The 19,026-nt window shown below is 45.4% G+C and overlaps 2 protein-coding genes across 3 annotated transcripts; one reads left to right on the top strand and one right to left on the bottom strand.

The window, feature by feature from the left end:
* Positions 1-11,465: 11,465 nt before the first annotated feature.
* Positions 11,466-15,255, bottom strand: Eif1ad (eukaryotic translation initiation factor 1A domain containing). 2 transcript variants are annotated; one of them, XM_023710779.1, is made up of 6 exons: positions 15,011-15,255; positions 13,358-13,526; positions 13,106-13,214; positions 12,901-13,009; positions 12,684-12,734; positions 11,466-11,780 (listed from the first exon to the last, which is right to left on the bottom strand). In XM_023710779.1, exons 2-6 carry the CDS (start codon positions 13,442-13,444, stop codon positions 11,639-11,641), a joined length of 498 nt encoding a protein of 165 aa, XP_023566547.1. In that variant the 5' UTR covers positions 13,445-13,526; positions 15,011-15,255; the 3' UTR covers positions 11,466-11,638. The 2 variants fall into 2 exon arrangements, with proteins under 2 accessions (XP_023566547.1, XP_004627267.1); XM_004627210.2 differs by lacking the exon at positions 15,011-15,255 and adding an exon at positions 14,780-15,003.
* A 71-nt stretch (positions 15,256-15,326) lies between these two features.
* Banf1 (barrier to autointegration factor 1) lies at positions 15,327-17,010 on the top strand. The gene is made up of 3 exons (XM_004627209.2): positions 15,327-15,431; positions 16,128-16,266; positions 16,584-17,010. The coding sequence occupies exons 2-3, from the start codon at positions 16,144-16,146 to the stop codon at positions 16,728-16,730; spliced, it is 270 nt and encodes an 89-aa protein (XP_004627266.1). The 5' UTR covers positions 15,327-15,431; positions 16,128-16,143; the 3' UTR covers positions 16,731-17,010.
* Positions 17,011-19,026: the final 2,016 nt, after the last annotated feature.

Raw genomic sequence — 19,026 nt, 5'->3', positions numbered from 1 at the left:
ATTAAAGATTTAAGAGCTTTATGATTTGGATCTTGAATGTCCCCAAGTTGTGGCACTATTGGGAGGTGGCACCTAGTAGAAGAAAATTAGGTCACTGGGTGTGTGCCCCTGAAGGGCATATTGGGATGCTGATCTGTTTCTGTTTCCTGGCTGCCAAGACTCAAGCAGCTTCCTTCACCTTGTGGTCCTGCTATGATGTGCTGCTCCAGGCCCAACCATGGACTGAAACTTCAGAAAACATAAGCCAAAATAAACCTTTCCTCTTTTAGGTTATATCAGGTATTTGTCACAGTGACAGAAAGCTAAACATCACAGAGTTTAAAGGGCATTAAAACAAGATGGATGTGGTGGCTCACACCTGTATCCCAGATCTGGGGAACATAGAGGCATGGATCACAAATTCAAATCCCACCTGAGGGACTTAATGAGAATCTACCTCAAAAAAGAAAAAGAAATAGAAATTAAAAAAGGGCTGGGGATGTAGTGCATTGGCAAAGCATCCCTGGGTTTAATCCCAGTGTTATGCACACAAAAAGGAAATTAAAACAAAAAATATGAGGCAAGGAAAGCTGGAAAGGAGGAGAAAGGAGGGAAAAGAAAGCATTATTGCCACTATTGGCCTGTTGAATCAGCCTTGGACATTGCTTTTGCTTTAATCCCCAATGTCACCAGGCAGGCATGCAAGTTGCCTTTAGGTTTTCTGTACAGACATTTAGATTCCTTTGTACTATGTCACCAATGGTTAAAACTGGATATGACATGAGCCATAGTGCTGTCCTGACTTGCCACCACACTCATGGTACTGTGACAGTGCTTCCCCCGTGAGGAGACTCTCGACATGGCTTTGCACACTCCTCAGATAAAAGATAGCCAGGTGTGGTGATGCACACTTGTAATCCCAGCATTTGGGATGCTGAGACAGGAGGATTGCTTCGAGTTTAAGACCATCCTGTACTATATAGTGAGTTCAAGGCCAGTCTAAACCACAGTGAAACCCTGCCTAAGACAAAAAAACAGAAGGTTAAAATAGCTTGTCTTTGATAAAGACAAAATCCAGGGAGGGCCCTGTAACCCAAGTAATTGTCCTGGGGTACAGGTAGGCAGACACTAAGGATAGAGTGCTGAATAAATGCCTGCAGCTACAAAGAAATGCACTGCTGATAGCCATTCTGTTCCTTCAGTACTCACTGGCCTTGAGCTTTGAAACTTCAGGACTTCTGATGCCAAGAAGTACAGACACACTTTGTAGATGAATCCCACATTTCCCTAGTCCTTTAAAATACACATTGCCATGGCTACCCCTTTCTTTTCCCTCACTGTGAACATTGTTTTTTGCCACTTTCGGAAGGAGTTCTGGATGTCTTGAGTCACACTATCATGGCTGCCTCAATGTCCTGGTTGGGTTAAAACCATTTGTCTTATTTTTCTTGTTGCTAAGACAAACTACCAGGTACCCTAAGTTAAAGGAGAAAAGGTGTATTGTAGCTCAGTTTGTAGAGGTTTCAACTCATAGTTCGCTGTCTTCAAGGCAGAGGAGAAAGTTTATGGTGGGTGGGAGACAGTAAAGTAGCGAGCAGCAGCAAACAGAAGGCTGAAGCCTCTTTTTAATCCCTTTGGGGCTATCCAGCTTTTAGATGGGGCTACCCACACCTAGGGTAGGCCTTTCTTTATCCACACCCAAAACCATGTTTAACCAATCAGGGGATGACTTTAGTAATCACATACCCTTAATCCAGCATCACACACCCTAGATCCAGCCACCTTGTGAGCACATGGTGCTTTGGGGGCACATCTAGATACAAGCCATAACTTTTTTTCTTTTCTTTTCTTTTTTTTTTTGAGACCAGGTTTCTTTGTAGTTTGGGCTGGCCTTGACCTCACTTTGTAGCCCAGGGTTGCCTCAAATTCAAACTTGCATCAGTTGTTCAGCCTCATCCTCCTAAATGCTGAGATTACCACAGGCACAAGCACACCCACCTAAATATTTACTTTTCATGGTCATTTTGACTTTAGAGAGGAACCTAAAGTCACCCATTGCCAGATCCAGTGAATGAGGTAAAGACACACCATAATGCTCTGGGGAATGCGCCTTTCTGTTGGATGGTATTCACCAGCAGCATTCACCATGTATTTATCACAGACAAAAGACATCTTCCAGAACTGCTTCAGAAAGAGGCAAGAACAACAGGACTGTGTGTTTGAAATGGGAGGGTATATTTTATGGGGGATTAATGGCAATTTGTCCTTTATTGTAATAAACTCTTAGGTCCGGGGAGATGGCTTAGAATAGGTACTTGCCTGGCAAGCTCAAGGGCATGAGTTCAATCCCCAGTTACACAAAAAATAAAAATAATTTAAAAAAAATAATAAGGGGCCGGGGAAATGGCTCAGTGGAATAAGCACTTCCCTGGCAAGTGCAAGGGCCTGAGTTGAATCCCCAGTTCTGCAAAGAAAAAAAGAAGAAAAAAAAAAAAAAAACCCTCTTAAAATTTGAAACAGCCACCATATGTTTTGTTTTTTTTTCCCCCTGGAACTGGGGATTGAACTCAGGTCCTTGCGCTTGCCAGGGAGGTGCTTATTCCACCAAGCCATCTCCCTGGCCCTTCACCATATGTTTTGATCATACTTCATATACATATCTATAAGAAAAACTCCCAATCAAAAATCAAAAACAAGGGGCTGGTGAGATGGCTCAGTGGTCTGAAGCACCTATTTGGAACAAGCCTAGAGAGGCACAGGGACCGTGGTTCAATCCCCCAGCACCACATGCCAGCCAGCCCCGCCCCCTGGTGGGCTGAGCTGGCCGCGCGTGCGTGCGCGCGCGCACACACACACACACACACACACAAATAAATAAATAAAAATTAAAAAAAAAAATCAAAACCAGAAAATAGCAAATGTGGTAAGTTTGTGGAACAGTTGAAACCTGTGCACTGCTGTTTGCATTGCAAAATGGTACAGAGATTATGGGATTGCAAAAATACTAAAAAGGAGGAATGGGCAGTGCCTCTGGCCAAAAAGGACATAAAATCAGGTCACTGGGTCTCCAGGCATTGACTGTTCCTTCAGCTTAACCACCCAGAACTGCTTCAAGACCTGACTGAGGACAGACACTTGCACAGGTAGACAGTGACCTGTAGGTGCACTTGAAGTGTGCTGGGGCAGCACCATCTTATACCAACGATGGCACAGGTTCTGGGTAGCACCATCTACAGCTTGCACTGCCTTGGATGAACCTCATTCCATTAAATTAAACCACAAAGCCCTGACTTGGACATCAGCAAATATGATGGCTTCTTGGTGGAAAAATTTAAGGTGGCATTACTGTCTGACCCAACAACTCCACTTCTGGTATAAGTACAAAGGAAATGAAAGTAGCAACTTGGGGAGCTACCTGTACACTCATACAAGGAGCAATACATTAAGTGCCCAGAAGTGGATGAATAGGGAGACAAAAATGTGATGTACACATACAATTGAGTATTACTCAGCCTTAGAAAGAAATCATACATAAGGCACATGATGTTAAGTGAAATAAGCCAGTCAGAAAAAGACAGATATTTTATGATGCCACTTATACACACTATCTGGTGTAGTCAAATTCAGAAACATGCAGTGGCTGGTGTTTGATCCCTGGGGTGCCATGCCAGCCCCAACCCCAGGGCACACTGAGACAGCAAGTGAGACTGGGCGTGGTGGCATGCACCTGTAATCACAGCACTTGGGAGACTGAAAACAGAGGAATCACTATGAGTCTGGTCTAGTAGTGAGACCCCGTACTAAATACAAAATAAATAAATAAATAAATATTCAGAAACAACAAGGGTGTAGGGCAGTGGAGTCAAGCATATGGTATCTGTGCCACAGCTGAGTTGTTATCATTGAAAGCTCTAGAAGGTTCACTATTACCGGTGTAGTGAGATGCTGAGGAGGAGCAAATGAGTAGCTGTTGTTCATGGGTGTGAGGAAATTCTGGAGCTTGGCTATACCACAATGCAAAGGTAAGCCTGGGTGTGGTGGTTCATGCTTTTTAAAAAATCTTTTATTTATTTATTTGGTACACAATCTCTCTGTGCAGCTCACCTCAGACTTGGAGTGATCCTTCTGTCTCAGCCTCCCCAGCACTAGGATTACAGATGTGTGCCACCATACCCGGTTTCAGTGATAAGCCTGGAGCAAGCTGGCATGGCATGTAGTACTGAGGATCAAACTCAGGTCCTTGTGCTTGCCAGGCAGGCGCTTAGACCACTGAGCTATCTCCCCAGCCCTGGTCCATACTTTTAATCCCAACACTGAGGAAGCTGAGGCAAGAGGCTCACCATGAGTTCAAGGCCAGCCTGGGCTATGTAGTAGGTTGAAGGCCAACCTGGATTTCATATTGAGATCCTGACGCAGAAAACAACTAAGCATATGCCTGTAATCTCAACATTGACGAGGCTGAGGCAGGAGCATCACTGAAAGTTTGAAGCCAGACTAGGAGTCTCAAACTGCACACTTAAAAATGCCTAAGATGGTACATATTGTTATGTAAATAATACCAAAATTTTAAAAAATACCAGAAACACATACAAAAAATATCCCACAAGAAACTAACATTTAAGAACTGCATTAAGGAAATTTTTAGCCTTAAATGGCCAGATCCCATAGATCACCTAATAGCCAGAGGGAAAACTGTTTCATATGTGTGACAATTAACTGGGACTGCAATTCTGAATTATGACCACCTAGGGGGATAGCAAAGCATCCTTTGGTTGTGTCTGGATGATTATGGAGGCGTGACCGTATCTGGTCCCTAGCCCCTTCTAGTGCTCTTTCCATCCTACTCTGGCTCCCAGGCCTCATAGAGTGAGCCACTTTGCTCCACAGTGGCCTTCCAGCAAGATGTCCTAACCTTGGAGCCAGACAACTATTGATCACTTCCTCTGAAGCCATGAGCTGAATAAAGCTTTCATCCTCCCATAAGTGGCTGCTACCAAGTCTTTTGTCTCAGTAATGGCAAAGCCAATTAATAACAATAGGGAGACAACTTGGACATCATTCCTACTACTGAGTTGGTCACAACTAGCATCCTGAGCCAGTGGGCACGTTAGCATCATATGCTTCCTGATGTGCAGTAAGAAATAGGGTTGTCAAGAGAGCTCAGCGGACAAAATGCCTGCTTTGTCAAGTGCAGGGACCAGGTTCAATCTCTAGGTTCCACATGCTGCACCAGTCCTGTCCCTGGGGCACGCTGAATAGCAACAGAGTCTGGGCATGGTGGCACATGCCTGTAATCCCAGTGCTTGGAGGCTGAAAACAGGAGGATCATCACAAGTCCGATCTGCATAGTGAGACCCTGTACCAAATACACAAATGGAAAAAAAAAAAAGGAAGAAAGAAAGAAATAGGACACCTGGAGAAGCAAGAACATATCACCTACATGCTACTCTGCTAAAACTGTACCCTAGAGCTAAGCCCAGGAAAACAATCATACAAATCCAAAGTGGGACATTTTGATAATATAACTGACCCGAACTCTCCAAGAAAAGTAAATTTAATGGAGAAAAAGAAGCTAAGAGGCCTGCTTCAAATTGAAAGCTACTGAAGAGCTATAACAATTAAATGTGCACATTGCAGGTTTGTAAAAATAGAAAGTGGCAAGATGGTTTAAGATGCTGTTAGGCTATTTTCTGTTGCTGTGACAAAATATTTGAGAAAATTAAATAACAGGGAGGAAATATTGGCTGTGGCACACAGTAGCAGTGGCACAGTCCCTGGTCAGCTGGCTGCTCTGCTTTCAGGTCTGCGGTGAGGGAGAAACATCATGGGAAGGGCACAGTGGAGGAGGGCTGCTTTCCTTCTGGCGGCTAGGACACAGCCAGAGAGGAAGGGCTGGGGACAAGGTACAGTCCCCAAAGGCAGGTTTCCATTCAATTATGAATCCACCAATGGCTTAATAAAATACACAGATGGGGCTGGAGCTCTTAAAACTCAACCACTTGGGGCCAGGGAGATGGCTCAGTAGAATAAGTGCTTCCCTGGCAAGCGCAAGGGTCTGAGTTCAATCCCTGGTTCCATCAAAACCAAAACAAAACAAACTCAACCACTTTACAAAAGCTCTGATTCTGAACTCAGGAGCCTTCTTGGGGATATTCTACATCCAAACCAGAGCACTGACCTTGTTGGAGGTACACAGGCATTTTTACAACTTACTTTTTCTTTAGGTTTGAAACTTCTCTTGCTTGGTTTGGAGGAGAAATTGGTGAAAATAGGAGTTATGCATATAAAGGGTAGGAAAAAGAACCATAGGTTAAACCAAGGGAGCTTATGACAAGAGCAGAAACTAATGAAACAGAAAAAAACTTCACAAGCAAGGGGAATGACAAAAGGCTGGTGGTCTAGCAAGAGTCAGGATATAACAGAAAGACAAATATTTGGCACAAAAGGGACATAATTTCTAGTTAGGCACAGTGGTACATGCCTGTAATTACAGAACTTGAGAGGCTGAGGATCACCATGAGTCTGAGGCTGGCCTAGCCTACATAGTGAGCTCAAGGCCAATCTGAACTACATAGTGAGATCTTGTCTCAAAAAAAAAAAAAAAAAAAAAAAATTCTGATGCAGTCAAGACTACAAGGGCCACGGAGATAGCTCAGAGATCTAAGCACCTGCCTGGCAAGTGCAAGGACTGGGTTCGATCTCCGAGACTGCAAGAGGTGTCTGCCCCACCTCCGGTGCTGGCCAGCCACCAAGACCGGGCATGGTGTAGACTAATCCCAGTGCTGTGGAAGCTGAAACAGGAGGATCACTATGAGTCTGAGCTGGGTAGTGAGACCCTGTACCAAATACATAAAAGTAAAAAAAAAAAAAAAAAAAAAAAAAAGACTACAAGCAAGGCAATTCTATAAATAACTTTGTGTCAGATATTCGAAACCACTTAAAATGAGAAAATACAAAAGTAGTTTTCTTTGAAAGTGTATCTCTAGGATAGGAAACCTGAGTAATTTTAATTCGCCACCATAAGACATTGAATTAAAAACCTACCCACCTCCTAAAACAATGCCAGGCACCAGTTGGTTTTATAGCAAAAATTTCCACAAATTTTACAAGTGAAAAATTTCAATCTTAATAAACTCTTGTAATGATAATAAAGAGAGCAACCTCAACTGATTTTATGAGGTTGGTATAACCTTGATACAAAAACGAGTACAAAAAAAAGCGTAAACCATTTTGCTTATGAACATGGGTGCCAAAATCCCTCTCTCAATATCAGAAAACCAAATCTAGCAACGTAACAAAAAATAAAAAATAAAAAAATAAAAATGGGGCCAGGGAGATGGCTCAGTGGAATAAGCGCTTCCCTGGCAAGCGCAAGGGCCTGAGTTCAATCCCTGGTTCCACAAAAGAAAAAAAAAAAAAAAAAAAATCATGGGCCACGGAGATGGCTCAGTAGAATAAGCACTTCTCTCTGGCAAGCACAAGGGTCTGAGTTCAATACCTGGTTCCGAGGGGAAAAAAAAACCCAAACATCATGACTCTTTATTCCAGGAATGCAAGTTTTTTTTTTTTTTTTCTTCTCTCTTCTATTTTTTGAGATGGGTATCTTGCTGTTGCCCAGGCTGTCCCCAAGTTTCTGGGCTGAAGTGATCCTCCTGCCTTAGGCTCCTAGGTGTTTGTCTGCAAGTGTGCGCAACAGTGGCTACCTTGCAAGAGTGCTGTGATAATGAGAAAATGTCAAGAATACTTTTTTACCTTCACAGATTAAAGAAGAAAACACATGGCCAGCCTCAAATGCTGTTCCTGTTTCTTGGTGCATGTGTGCTGGCACTGGGTGATGAGGAAGGTGGGTTAGCTGCAAAGGTTGGTCCAAAAGCAACTGATGTAAACTGGATGTCCCCAGAGAGCCAATGGTAACTGGAGGAGGGACCAGTACTATCAGGCAACAACCACACGGCTTGACCATGGCATCAGGGATAAAGGGCTGTAAGGACACTTGGCTCATTCTGGGAGATTTATCACCCATGGTTGGATCCTACCCTGAAGCTGGAACAGAGGTGGAACTTAGGGCCAGAGAATGACAAAGGAGGCAGCAGGCAGCATACAAGGCACCTACTCTGCCAGGATTCTTAGCTAGTCTCCAGCTGGTGAGATACAGAGAAAGAGATGAACCTTTTTTTTTTTTTCTTTTAGGGGAGGGGGCTATGTATGCAGGTCAGTGGTGAAATGCTTGCCTCACAGGTACAAAGCCTGAGGCTCAATCCCAACACTGGGAAGAGAATGGTGGTCTGCAGGGGTGGGGAGAGGCTATTACGTGGATGATACAATCCAGTGAGCTGGAGAAATGTGTTAGATCTGGGTTGTGGGGGACTGGAATCTGTAATAAAGGGGGCCTGTGGGCCAGAAGGTATGCGGAAACTCTGCCAGCCCCAGGTCACCTTCATGGTCACAGGCAAGGGAACATCTGTTGAGGACTGACTGCCCTGTGACTCTTTGAAACAGTGCAGCAGATGCAAAAGTATTGCTTGGGAGAGAAAGCAGTTGTTGTATAAACCTGTTCCTTTTTCTCTGGCTATGCTTCGTTTCTCTTGACCACTGCTGCTGTTCCAAGAAATCACCACCTCCTTCCCAAACCCATTAAATAAAAATGGGCTTTTGCCCAACCTGAGGCACTGACTTCCTGATCCTCCTAAACCTTCGAAATTCTCTTTTGTCTTCCTTTATCCCTTGCTATACCCCACCCCACAGCAGACTACTGAGGGTTGATCAGTTCCCAGTACAGAGTCATAGATACAATGCCCAAAATGCACACAACATACATAAAGTGAAGAGCTAAAGCAGTACTCATGGGATGTTTTTGTATTAAAAAAAATTGAAATTGACTTCACATATAATTCAAAATACTAAAAAAAATCAGCAGATAAATGCAATCAAAAAGAATGGAAAACCCAGCAGACAGACCTCTTGAAAACTAACCAAGGAGAAAATACAGAATTCAAGACACGTTTGTTGGTCTTATCTGCCTCCTATATTGCCAAGCCCTGCCTAGGCACATATAAGATCCAGTTTATTTTTATTTTTTGTGGTACTGGGGACTGAACTCAGGACCTTACTGAGCTATCTTCCTGGTCCAAGATCCAGTTTAAAAAAACAAAAAAAAAAAAAAAAAAAAAAAGAGCCAAAACAAAGTAGAAAACTTCATAAACAGTATGCCACAGGAGTAAGCAAAAGGCAAATATTTATCCTTTTAAAAAAGGCCCAAACAGGGGCCAGGGAGATGGCTCAGTGGAATACGTGCTTCCCTAGTAAGCGCAAGGGTCTGAGTTCAATCTCCGGTTCTGCCAAAAAAAAAGGCCCAAACAGACCACTTCAGGACTAGAGTTTAAACCAAGGACTTCTGCCCTTTTGGCCTCTTAAGTGCTGGGATTACAGGTGTGTTCCACCACACCCAGTTCTTGGTCTCTTTACTTTTCAAAAAATTTTATTTTATTTTATTTTTTTTTTACGGAACCGGGGATTGAACTTAGACCCTTGTGCCAGGCAAGCGCTTATTCTACTGAGCCATCTCCCCAGCCCCTCAAAAAATTTTAGACAGTGGATAAACTGCTACTTTGTCCAAACTTGGGCTCTCCCTGCCCCATTCTTCCAAAGTCCTTAAATTACAGGACTGTGCCACCATACTTAGCTATGATGTTTTTATGAATAAGGCAAAATGAAGAAACAAACTTCTGTCCTATAAACTGTTAAACCAGAAGATTAAACATCACCAAACTCCTTCCACAAGGCTAGCATAATGAAGTTATCAAAACAGAGCAAGGATGGGCTGGTGAGATGGCTCAGTGGTCTAAAGCACCTACTTAGAACAAGCTTAGCTAAAGCACAGGGACCACGGTTCAATCCCCCAGCACCACATGCCAGCCAGCCCCGCCCCCTGGTGGGCTGAGCTCCCCCCCCTAAAAACAATTAAAAAAAAAAAAAAAAACAAACCCACAAAACAGAGCAAGGAGCTTGCTCCCTTATTTATTGACAAGGTCTTATGAACTCCAGGCAACCTTCCACAGCAACCTTCCTCTCTCAGCCTTCCTAGTGCTGGGATTATGGGCATGTGCTATGATGCTTGCCAAGAAGCTAACTGAAAAAAAAGTAGGGCCAAGAATATAGCTTAGTGGCATAGCACCTGCCTGGCAAGTACCAGGTCCTGAGTTCCAATCCCAGTATCAAAAAAAATAAATAAATAAAACTGACTCAGCGATGTAATACTAAATGAATAAATAATATACTGCATGGGCCGGCCAAATAGCTCAGTGGATTAAAGTGTCTGCTTAGATGCAGGGGCCAGGAGTTTGATCCCCGGGCTGGCCGTGCTGGCCTCATGCCTGGGGTGCACTGAGACTGCTATTGAGACTGGGTGTAGTGGCACACACCTGTAATCCCAGCACTTGGGAGGCTGTAAACAGGAGGATCACTATGAGTCCGATCGTGTGACCCTGTACACCCTATCCTAAACAAACCAAACCAAAACAAAACAACCCTGCAAAATTAGGCAGGGTGTGTATCAGAATGCAAAGTTCATTCAAAATTAAGGAAACCTATTAATGTAATTGAATTCAGTATTAAAACAATCAAGGGGCTGGGGAGATAGTTCAGCAGAATAAGAGCTTGACCTGGCAAGTGCAAGGGCCTGAGTTCAATTCCTGGTTCCACAAAAAACAAAACAGAACAGAACAAACAAACAATCAAGGGCTGGCCAGCTAGTTCAGCAGACTAAAGCACTTGCTTAGGCAGGCTCAGGGACTGGGGTTCAATCCCTGGTGTGCTGTGCTGGCCCCTCTATGGGGCAACTGAGATGGCAACTGAGACTGGGTGTGGTGATGCACGCCTATAATCCCAGCTCTTGGGAGGCTGAAAACAGGAGGATCATTATGAGTCTGATCTGTGTAGTGAGACCCTGTACTAAATATGTTAAAAAATAAAAGTTATAGGATGTCAGTATTCTCATAAACTAACCCAGTTCCAAATAAAATCAGGTATCAGTATAGGTTTTGCAGACCACAAAACACAGCTTCCAGTGGTAACAGATGGGGAAGGGTGAGAAAGGTAGGGTCCACTCAGTGGACATAGGGCAGCAGGTGCTGTGCACTCCTGGAAAGGAAGACTAGACAGGGAAATAGCTCATGAGGCACCATAAAATTTGTCCTGGCAGCTTAGAGGCCGGTGGGTATTAGGTCCTAGGTTGTATCCCTGAATGCTTGAACTGGAACTAAATGCAAGCAGGCAACAAATGAAGTGGGGCGGCTCCTAGCTGATAAACACATGCAAGGAGAACAGCACAAGGCCTGGCACTAATTGCCCAGTGAGAGAGAAAGCATGTGGGCCAACCACTTGCCCACCCCCATTTCCTTCCCATTTTGCCCACTGGCCCTCAACCCCCCATGGAGCAGATTTTTGCTTCCCAAGTCTCCTTCTCCCAGACAGCCACTCAGACACCATACAAGTCACCACCCACCAGGGGTTTAATTTGCTGAAGTCAGAAGAACGGTTCAGAGAGGAGTCCTGCCTTGTCCCCATCCAGCGGAAAAGATCTGCAGGGCACCATGGGAATGTCCAAGCCAGGGAACCCTGGGACTAGTCCCTGAGCAAGCGGAAAAGAGGATCCCAGGTCTCAAGCTGCCTCTTCTTCTTCACTCTCCTCCTCACTCTCAAAATATTGTCTGCGATTGGTGTTAACAAAGAGGTCAGAGTCATCTTCAGAACCAGATTCTTCTGATGACTGTGGCTCAGCTGGAAGCTCTGGCTCAGTTTGTCTGCAAGGGGAGGGGGGAAAAGAGTTAGCCCAAGACCTCCTCAGATGAGAAACCCAGACGTGCTACTAAGAAGTCTGAGAAAAAGACAGCCAAGTTTCCAGGCAGTCGAGACCCACAGGCCAAAGGGCCTGACAGATAGCTCAGTGGACTAAAGAACCTGCTCAGGCAGAGTGCAGTGGGCCTGGGGTTCAATCCCTATGAGCCTGGGCCTGAGCCCACCCCCAGGCCCAAGCCTCCTCTCCCTGGGCCCGAGCTCCCTGGGCTGAGTCATCAATTGAGACTGGGCATGGTGGTGCGTGCCTGCAGTCTCAGCCCTTGGGAGGCTGAAAACAGGAGAATCACTAGAAGTCCAATCTATATAGTGAGACCCTGTAGATCCTGTAGACCTATACTAAATACATAAAAAAAGAAAAAAAGAGACCGACAGGCCTACAGAAAAGCAGCAGCCCTTTGAGGTGAAAAGGAGGGACACACAGAACAGTGAGAACACTTGGCCTAAGAAAATAAGCACCCGCACCCCTCCTCAAAAGGCCTTTGGTTTCAGTTAAGAATTGTAACAATTCTCTACCACTAATCAACACAATGGGCCCACACGTCACATGCAATATGCCAAACATTAGCCCCTTTACTCCTCACAAAGTTCTCATTTTATAGATGTGGAAAGAAAGTCTTAAGCTATTAAGCAACCTGTTTAAAGTCACTCAGCTACAACTTGGCAAAGCCAGGTTTTAACTAAGAACATTTTTTATGAGTATCCTCATAACCACTTATTCTACCATGGACTTAGGAGCTGAACTGATGCATCCTACAAAGAGAAAAAGGAAGGTTCAATCTTCCCCCTAAGGTACCAGGGGATGGACCTGTTTTCTGTCTCAAGTCCCCTGAGTGGGACTTGTCCCTTACCTGCTCCTGTTGTTGTTGTCCTTCTCAGCCACTTCAGAGAAGGCCTCAGGCCTGTATGACAATAAGAACCAGGTCAAGGTAAACAGAACCTCTTAGCAAAACAACCGTTTCCAGCTGTGACTGCCTGGGATGTCATGATCCTCCCTCCCTTAATTTCCTAAGTCAGTCAGTCCCCCCACAAAAGCTAGAGTATCAAAAATGAAGGCGTCCACCCTACCAGAACCCCTCCTTCTGTAGAGAGCGCACGTGGTCCTTGCAGAGCACAAAGGAGATCTCAGCCTTCACCTTTTCTCCTTCTTCAATGGGGTCGACAATAAGAAAGTCCCCTGTAGTTGAGAAAAAACAAAGCCAGTCTTATTTGTGATGGAGAAAGCCTCAGCCACAGAAAATGCTTATATCCCTTGTGGGGCTGGCTCTCTCACCTCTCTTGATCCAGATGTTTTTGCGGTACTTCGAGGGCATGCTCACCAGGAAGCGTTGCCCTTGAGCCGTCTCTACCTCATGTAAATTGTTCCCTGGGGTCCTGAGTACCTAGTCCAGGAGAGACCAAGGCTCAATCAGCCTCATCAGTCAGATCTTGCATCCCTGAGCTGCACTGCACCTTATCCCCACCCTAAGGATCCAATAGGAGTGAAGGGCTGGGTGGGAAGCAGTTTGCACCTGATGCCACTCACTCTCACTATTTGTTGTCGGTCAGAGGGTACTATGTGCTCCCCGAGCACCTCCTTCACCACATGCTTCCTCTTGGTGGCCTGTGACATTCTGGGTCCAGGCACGGGGTGCTTAGGGAAATTGTCAGATCCTCTTCCTGAGTTTCTTGGATGGCAGTCTCAGAAGCCAGGACTATTTGGAAGACAGGGAGAAGCTTTTAACTAAGAAATAATACAGTACCCTACCTAGCTTAAAATCATGGACTCTTAAGATCTCATTACCTGAATTCAAAATCTGCCTTATTATCTTTTGCAGTTCTGAGAATTGAGCCCATGGCCTTTGAACTGAGGAACACTTCCCAGCCCTTTCACTTAAATTTGACCTTTTTTTTTTTGGTGGAACCGGGATTGAACTCAGGCCCTTGCGCTTGCCAGGGAAATGCTTATTCCGCTGAACCATCTCCCCCGCGCCAAATTTGACCTTTTAAAAAAACTGGAAAAAAAAAAATTGAGATGGGGTGTCAGAACCAGCCAGATAGCTCAGCGGACTAACGCACCTGCTTAATCAGAGCGCAGGGGTTGGGGTTTGATCCCCAACACCGTAAATCATGTTGGCCTGCTCCCTGCCCCCTGCCCCTGGGGCGCGCGGAGCCGGTGATTGAGACTGGTCGCCTAGTGGTGGTGGTGCATGCCTGTAATCCCAGCTCTTGGGAGGCTGAAAACAGGTGGATCACTACAAGTTGGACCTATGTAGTGAGGCCCTGTACTAAATACACAAATAAAAAACAAAAATTGAGATACGGTGTCAGTGATATGCCCAGACCCAGCCTCCAGGAATGGGACACTGTACCCAGCTTATTTCCTAACTCTTCAACTTCTCTGGGGCCCAGGAAAAACAATACCTAACTCAGAACAGCCATAAAATAATGATAAAAACACTGCAGGATGTGTCATATGAGATTAACTCCTGTTATCGGGCTTACTGGTGACTATCCAACTATATACATGTCCCACGGAACTCATTCTGGTTTCCTCTCTGGAAGAAGCTTGAAAACTACCTTCTCAACATACTTGTACCCCCAAATCTAGCAAAGCCACACAACCCTTAATATTCTATCATGCCCCATAAACTAATTTGGTGATCACTACGACTGTCCAAACTAGAAATTACTTAAAGGTCCAGGTATGCGGACTCAAGCTGTGGCATATGGGTCCTCCAAAGAAAAAAACTGGTATCACTAAGACGAAATTCTTTTTTTTTTTTTTTTGCGGTACCGGGGATTGAACTCGGGACCCTGCACTTGCCAGGCAAGCGCGGGCAAGCGCTAATTCTACTGAGCTATTTCCCCGGTCCTAAGACGGAATTCTTCCAAAGAAATCTCCGACACGTCATCTGTCTCACTCTACTCCAGAGGAAAGCGCCTCAGAAAAAAAACACCCACTTACTGTCTCTGGCTCTCGCGTCCCACAGGCACTGCCTGAACAACCTCGTTTCCCAGGCTGGAAGTTGAGAGCGACTCGTCTATAAATCACTTCAAGGCAAGCCAACGAAACCCCAGAAATGGAACTTGATGGTAGTCGCACGACAGCGTAAATTTGGACTCCCGAGAGCTAGCGCTTTGGGTTTTCGCCCACCGGATTGCGAGGACGATGGCCCGAATTAGAATGTGCAGACACCTGTACTTCCGGCGCACTCTGGGAAGCATTCCGACTGCATTTCCTCTCTGGTTTCCGTCCCTGTAATGCTTCCCACAGTCCGATCGGTCAGGCCTCTTTGCTTGAGTTCCGGATACCGGCCGTCCGAGAAAGTAAACCTCTTGGAGGTTTCTCTTAAGACTGTAAGTGCTGTAAGAAAGACAGAATGCATAAGAAAGCCTAGTTTTCTGAGGACTGGAAAGCGGCAACTACTGGAGACGCCATGATAGCGAGGGCACCTCAACTCTATGGCCTTCAGTGGCTAGAAGTACCTAATTTTGAATTTTTTTAAGGCGGGTCTTCAGGCGACCCGGAAGCGGAAGTTGAAGAAAGTTCTAGTGTTGAGACCTGTGCGAGAGCAGTCGAGTAGCGGGAGGAACCGTTAGCGGTGCTAAAGCTGCCGGTGAGTGTGAGCCGGGGAACCGGGTCTTATTTAGTAGCGGGAGGAGACGGAGGGAAAAGGTGAATAAAGAGGCTCTGTCGCTGTAGTGAACCAGAGGAAGCGCCTTTGCCTTGGGCTGTACTGCGCTGAGGGAAGGAAAGGCGCATGGGAGCCGGGGCGCGTGGAGGGGGCGGGGCGACGTGTGTCGGAGGCGGGGCAGCGTGTGTTGGAACTGGGAGTGGTGGTGGTGGGTCTTGGGAGGCTGCTGGGGCGGCTGTGGCGCTGGCATCCTGTGCTTCGCTTGCATAGTCTGTTGCGTAGTCGTGTGGGGACGAGTAGAGCTGAGACTTGTGGTTGACTTATCCCACCCTGGGTGTCCTGGGCAGCGTTAGTATACCCTCCTCCAAGCCAATGTCACCTAGGGATTGACAGCGTTAGGGCGTGTCTTGGCTGATGATCCGGGGAATCTTCCCAGTGCCCTCCTAGTGCCACCTGTTAAGAGCAGGATAGTATTTCCACTGAGGGCATACAGAAATCTAGTCACCCCGAAACTGAAAGAGATTTCTCTTTCCAGTAGGGGGAGATTCTTCCAGATCGTTTTTTCATTGGTGAAATGAGAATGAACTGCCATAGTGGCTGGTATATCTTCCTTTTAATATAAGAGTGCTAGGATTTTCTGGTTTTCAGTCCTAACCTGCTTTGTCTTGGGATTCCCAGGTTAAGCCTGATCAAGATGACAACGTCCCAAAAGCACCGAGACTTCGTCGCAGAGCCCATGGGGGAAAAGCCAGTGGGGTGCCTGGCTGGGATTGGTGACGTCCTGGGCAAGAAATTGGAGGAAAGAGGCTTTGACAAGGTGTGGGAGGCTGTGTGTTCCTGGGGAAACTACATTATTTCAGAACAGATTGACAGTGAGGAAAGTGGGTGTATGTAAGGGCTGGGGTTGGTGGATAATTTGAGTTGGCTTTGGCTACTTGGTGGTGATGGGGTGGGGCATAATCTGCCCTTGAAAGGTAAAGCTGGAGTTTTGTGTTTAGAATGCTACAAAAGTACTTGCTCTCTGATCCTAGTACTAATCTGTTTTGGACCAAACAAGATCTGGCACTTCAGGCTGATGTGGCTGAAGACCACAGAGTATTTAGCAGCAGTACCTTTCCTTTACCTGTTTTGCAGGCCTATGTGGTCCTTGGCCAATTTCTGGTGCTAAAGAAAGATGAAGACCTCTTCCGGGAATGGCTGAAGGACACGTGTGGTGCCAACGCCAAGCAGTCCCGGGACTGCTTCGGGTGCCTCCGGGAGTGGTGTGATGCCTTCTTGTGATGCTGTCTGGGGAGCCCTCAATCCCTAGCCCCAGGGTCCGAGTCTCTAGAGTTCACAGCTGAGTGGGGGCACCTCACTCTCTTCTACAATGGAAAAGATTGCTGTTGTCGTACTCACCTGTGATGTATTCAAGGGTCTTTTGGGAGTTCTCTCCCCCACATCATTTTAACTTTTTGGAAATGTCACTCTTGCATGCATCTCCCTTTCTCATCCTTCCCTTGCCAATTCCTTGGCGATAGTTACCAGCTGTCTTGAGTGGATTCCCAGTCCTTCTCCCTCACTTCCACCTCATCTCTGGTCCGTATGATGCCATTTGGCTCTCTTTTTTGACAGAACAGTCATTGTTTTTAGATTAATAAAGTCAGCGGCTTTCTTGACTAGATGGTGTGTTTTGAAAAGTAAGTGGGTTGGGAGTTGTCTTTTCCCAAGGGGCCGACCATTTCTGCTGCACTCCTTATCAATGCAGACTGAAACTGGGAACTTCCCATTCCCAGAGGGTAGCCGCCCTAGGCATGTGGGCATTGGGCTGGTGCCTCAGAGTGATCCAGTCCCTGAATAATGTGAGAGAGTGTGGGTTGATCTCTTCCTGGGAGCCAGGTAGGCTGTGGTGTTCCGGATGTCAGTCAAGTCAGTAGCTGGGCTAGGCAGCACCTGATGGAAAAAATGAGTAGGAGTTAGAAATACTAGGAAAAAGGTGAACTGGATGTGGGTCAGAGTTCACTTGCCATTCATCACATTGTCTGCTTTCTTGCCTTCTGGGATTTAGGAAGGGATAAGGAGTCACAGGCATTCTAGGTTGGAGGGCTTGAGAGTTACACTTGAATTCAGTACTGTTAATTCCTTTTTTTGGGTTTTGTTTTGTTTTTCAAAACAGGGTTTCACTGTACAGTTCAGGCTGTCCTTGAACTTCAGCAATTGTCTTGCCTTAAGCCTTCCAAGTGCTGGCATTACAAATGTGTCCCACCGTGCCCAGCCAAGCCAGTGTGTCCCTTTTCCCCACCCCCAGGTGAAGAAATTTGGGACTCTTTGCTAATTTTTCTGGGAAGTAACCAGATTGGAATTTGTATACCCCTATGTCTAGAAGATTGTATTCCTTGATCATGTCTGTCAGTCTCTCTGAGCCTCAGTTTCTCCTTTTGAGAATTGAAGTTGCTGTATGGAAAATGTACTAGTTGTATACTTCTACTTGTACTTTAAATTCATCCCTTTAATAGCATCATTGAGCAGTGACTTGCTTACAATGAAAACAAAATAATTTTCTTTCCCCCCCTACAAAATAATTTTCAACGTAATGATTACTGTCTGGGGAGGCGAGTGATGTTAAAACAAGTACAAAAATTGTGATAATATGAAGTAATTAGTGATCTCAGGGTAAGAAGAATTAAGAGAAAGTTGGCAAATTTAACTCTTAGAAATTTTGTTTAAACCATAGAGTGAAGAGAAAAACCCAGAATGGAAAAGGATAGTTGCACAGTGTTAAGCAAAGGACAGTAACCAAAGCACATGAAGAACTGCAGCCAAGAAAAAGGTAGACGACACAATAGGAAAATTGATTAAAAAATACTGGAAAAGAGTGGGCATGTGAAAGGCCTCAATTTCATTAGTAATCAGGAAAACAAATGCCATCAACACCTACCCAATTGGCAAAAATGTTAAAGAGACAATAGCAAATGTTGAGTAAATGTAGTAACAGGAACTGATACCCAGTTGGTGGGAGTGCAAATTGCATTGAACACTAGGAAAACAGTTGGGTGTTATTTTGTAAAGCCGACACACCTCCTGAGCCAGCAGTTCCCTCAGAGAAACTCCTGCACACCTGTGGCAGGACCTGTACCAATACGCACAGCTGCATTGTTTTTAAGAGCCTGGGCAGGACACAGCTCTCATGGTTCCTGATACTACAGTGAGTAAAGTAATTAAAACTACTGGGCGTGGTGGTACATACTTTTAATCCAAGCTCTCTGGAGGCAGGAAGATTGCTGAGTTCAAGGCCAGCCTGGACTACATAGTGAAGCTCTATTTGAAAAAAATCGAAACAGCCAGGGATTTAGCTCAGTGGTTCAAGTGCATGCCTAGCAAGCACAAGGTCCTGAGTTCAATTCCTGGTTCAAAAAAAGAAATCAAAACAGAATAAGGCATGATGGCACATGGCTGTAATCCCAGCACTCTGGAGGCTGAGGCAGGAGGATCATTGTGACTTTAAAACCAGCCTGGGCTACAAAGTGAGCTCAAGGCCAGCCAGAGCTGCATAGTGAGACCCTGTCTGAAAAATACACAAAAATCAAATGGCAGAACA

The sequence above is a fragment of the Octodon degus genome, unplaced genomic scaffold (genome assembly GCF_000260255.1).
Source record: "Octodon degus isolate 3935 unplaced genomic scaffold, OctDeg1.0 scaffold00018, whole genome shotgun sequence".
NCBI classification, from domain to species: Eukaryota; Metazoa; Chordata; class Mammalia; order Rodentia; family Octodontidae; genus Octodon; species Octodon degus.
Note: the sequence above shows the minus strand (reverse complement) of the source record. Positions and strands in the feature narration are given on the sequence as shown.

Bases quoted from the DNA above. Each gene is read 5' to 3' on its own strand.
- Eif1ad (XM_023710779.1), bottom strand. From the start codon at position 13,444: ATGTCACAGGCCACCAAGAGGAAGCATGTGGTGAAGGAGGTGCTCGGG. The intron at 13,010-13,105 runs GTGAGAGAGCCA...TCTCAACTACAG, and splicing joins AAACATCTGGATCAAGAGAG to GGGACTTTCTTATTGTCGAC. The intron at 11,781-12,683 runs GTAAGGGACAAG...CTCCCCTTGCAG, and splicing joins GACAACAACAACAGGAGCAG to ACAAACTGAGCCAGAGCTTC.
- Banf1 (XM_004627209.2), top strand. From the start codon at position 16,144: ATGACAACGTCCCAAAAGCACCGAGACTTCGTCGCAGAGCCCATGGGG. The intron at 16,267-16,583 runs GTGTGGGAGGCT...CCTGTTTTGCAG, and splicing joins AGGAAAGAGGCTTTGACAAG to GCCTATGTGGTCCTTGGCCA.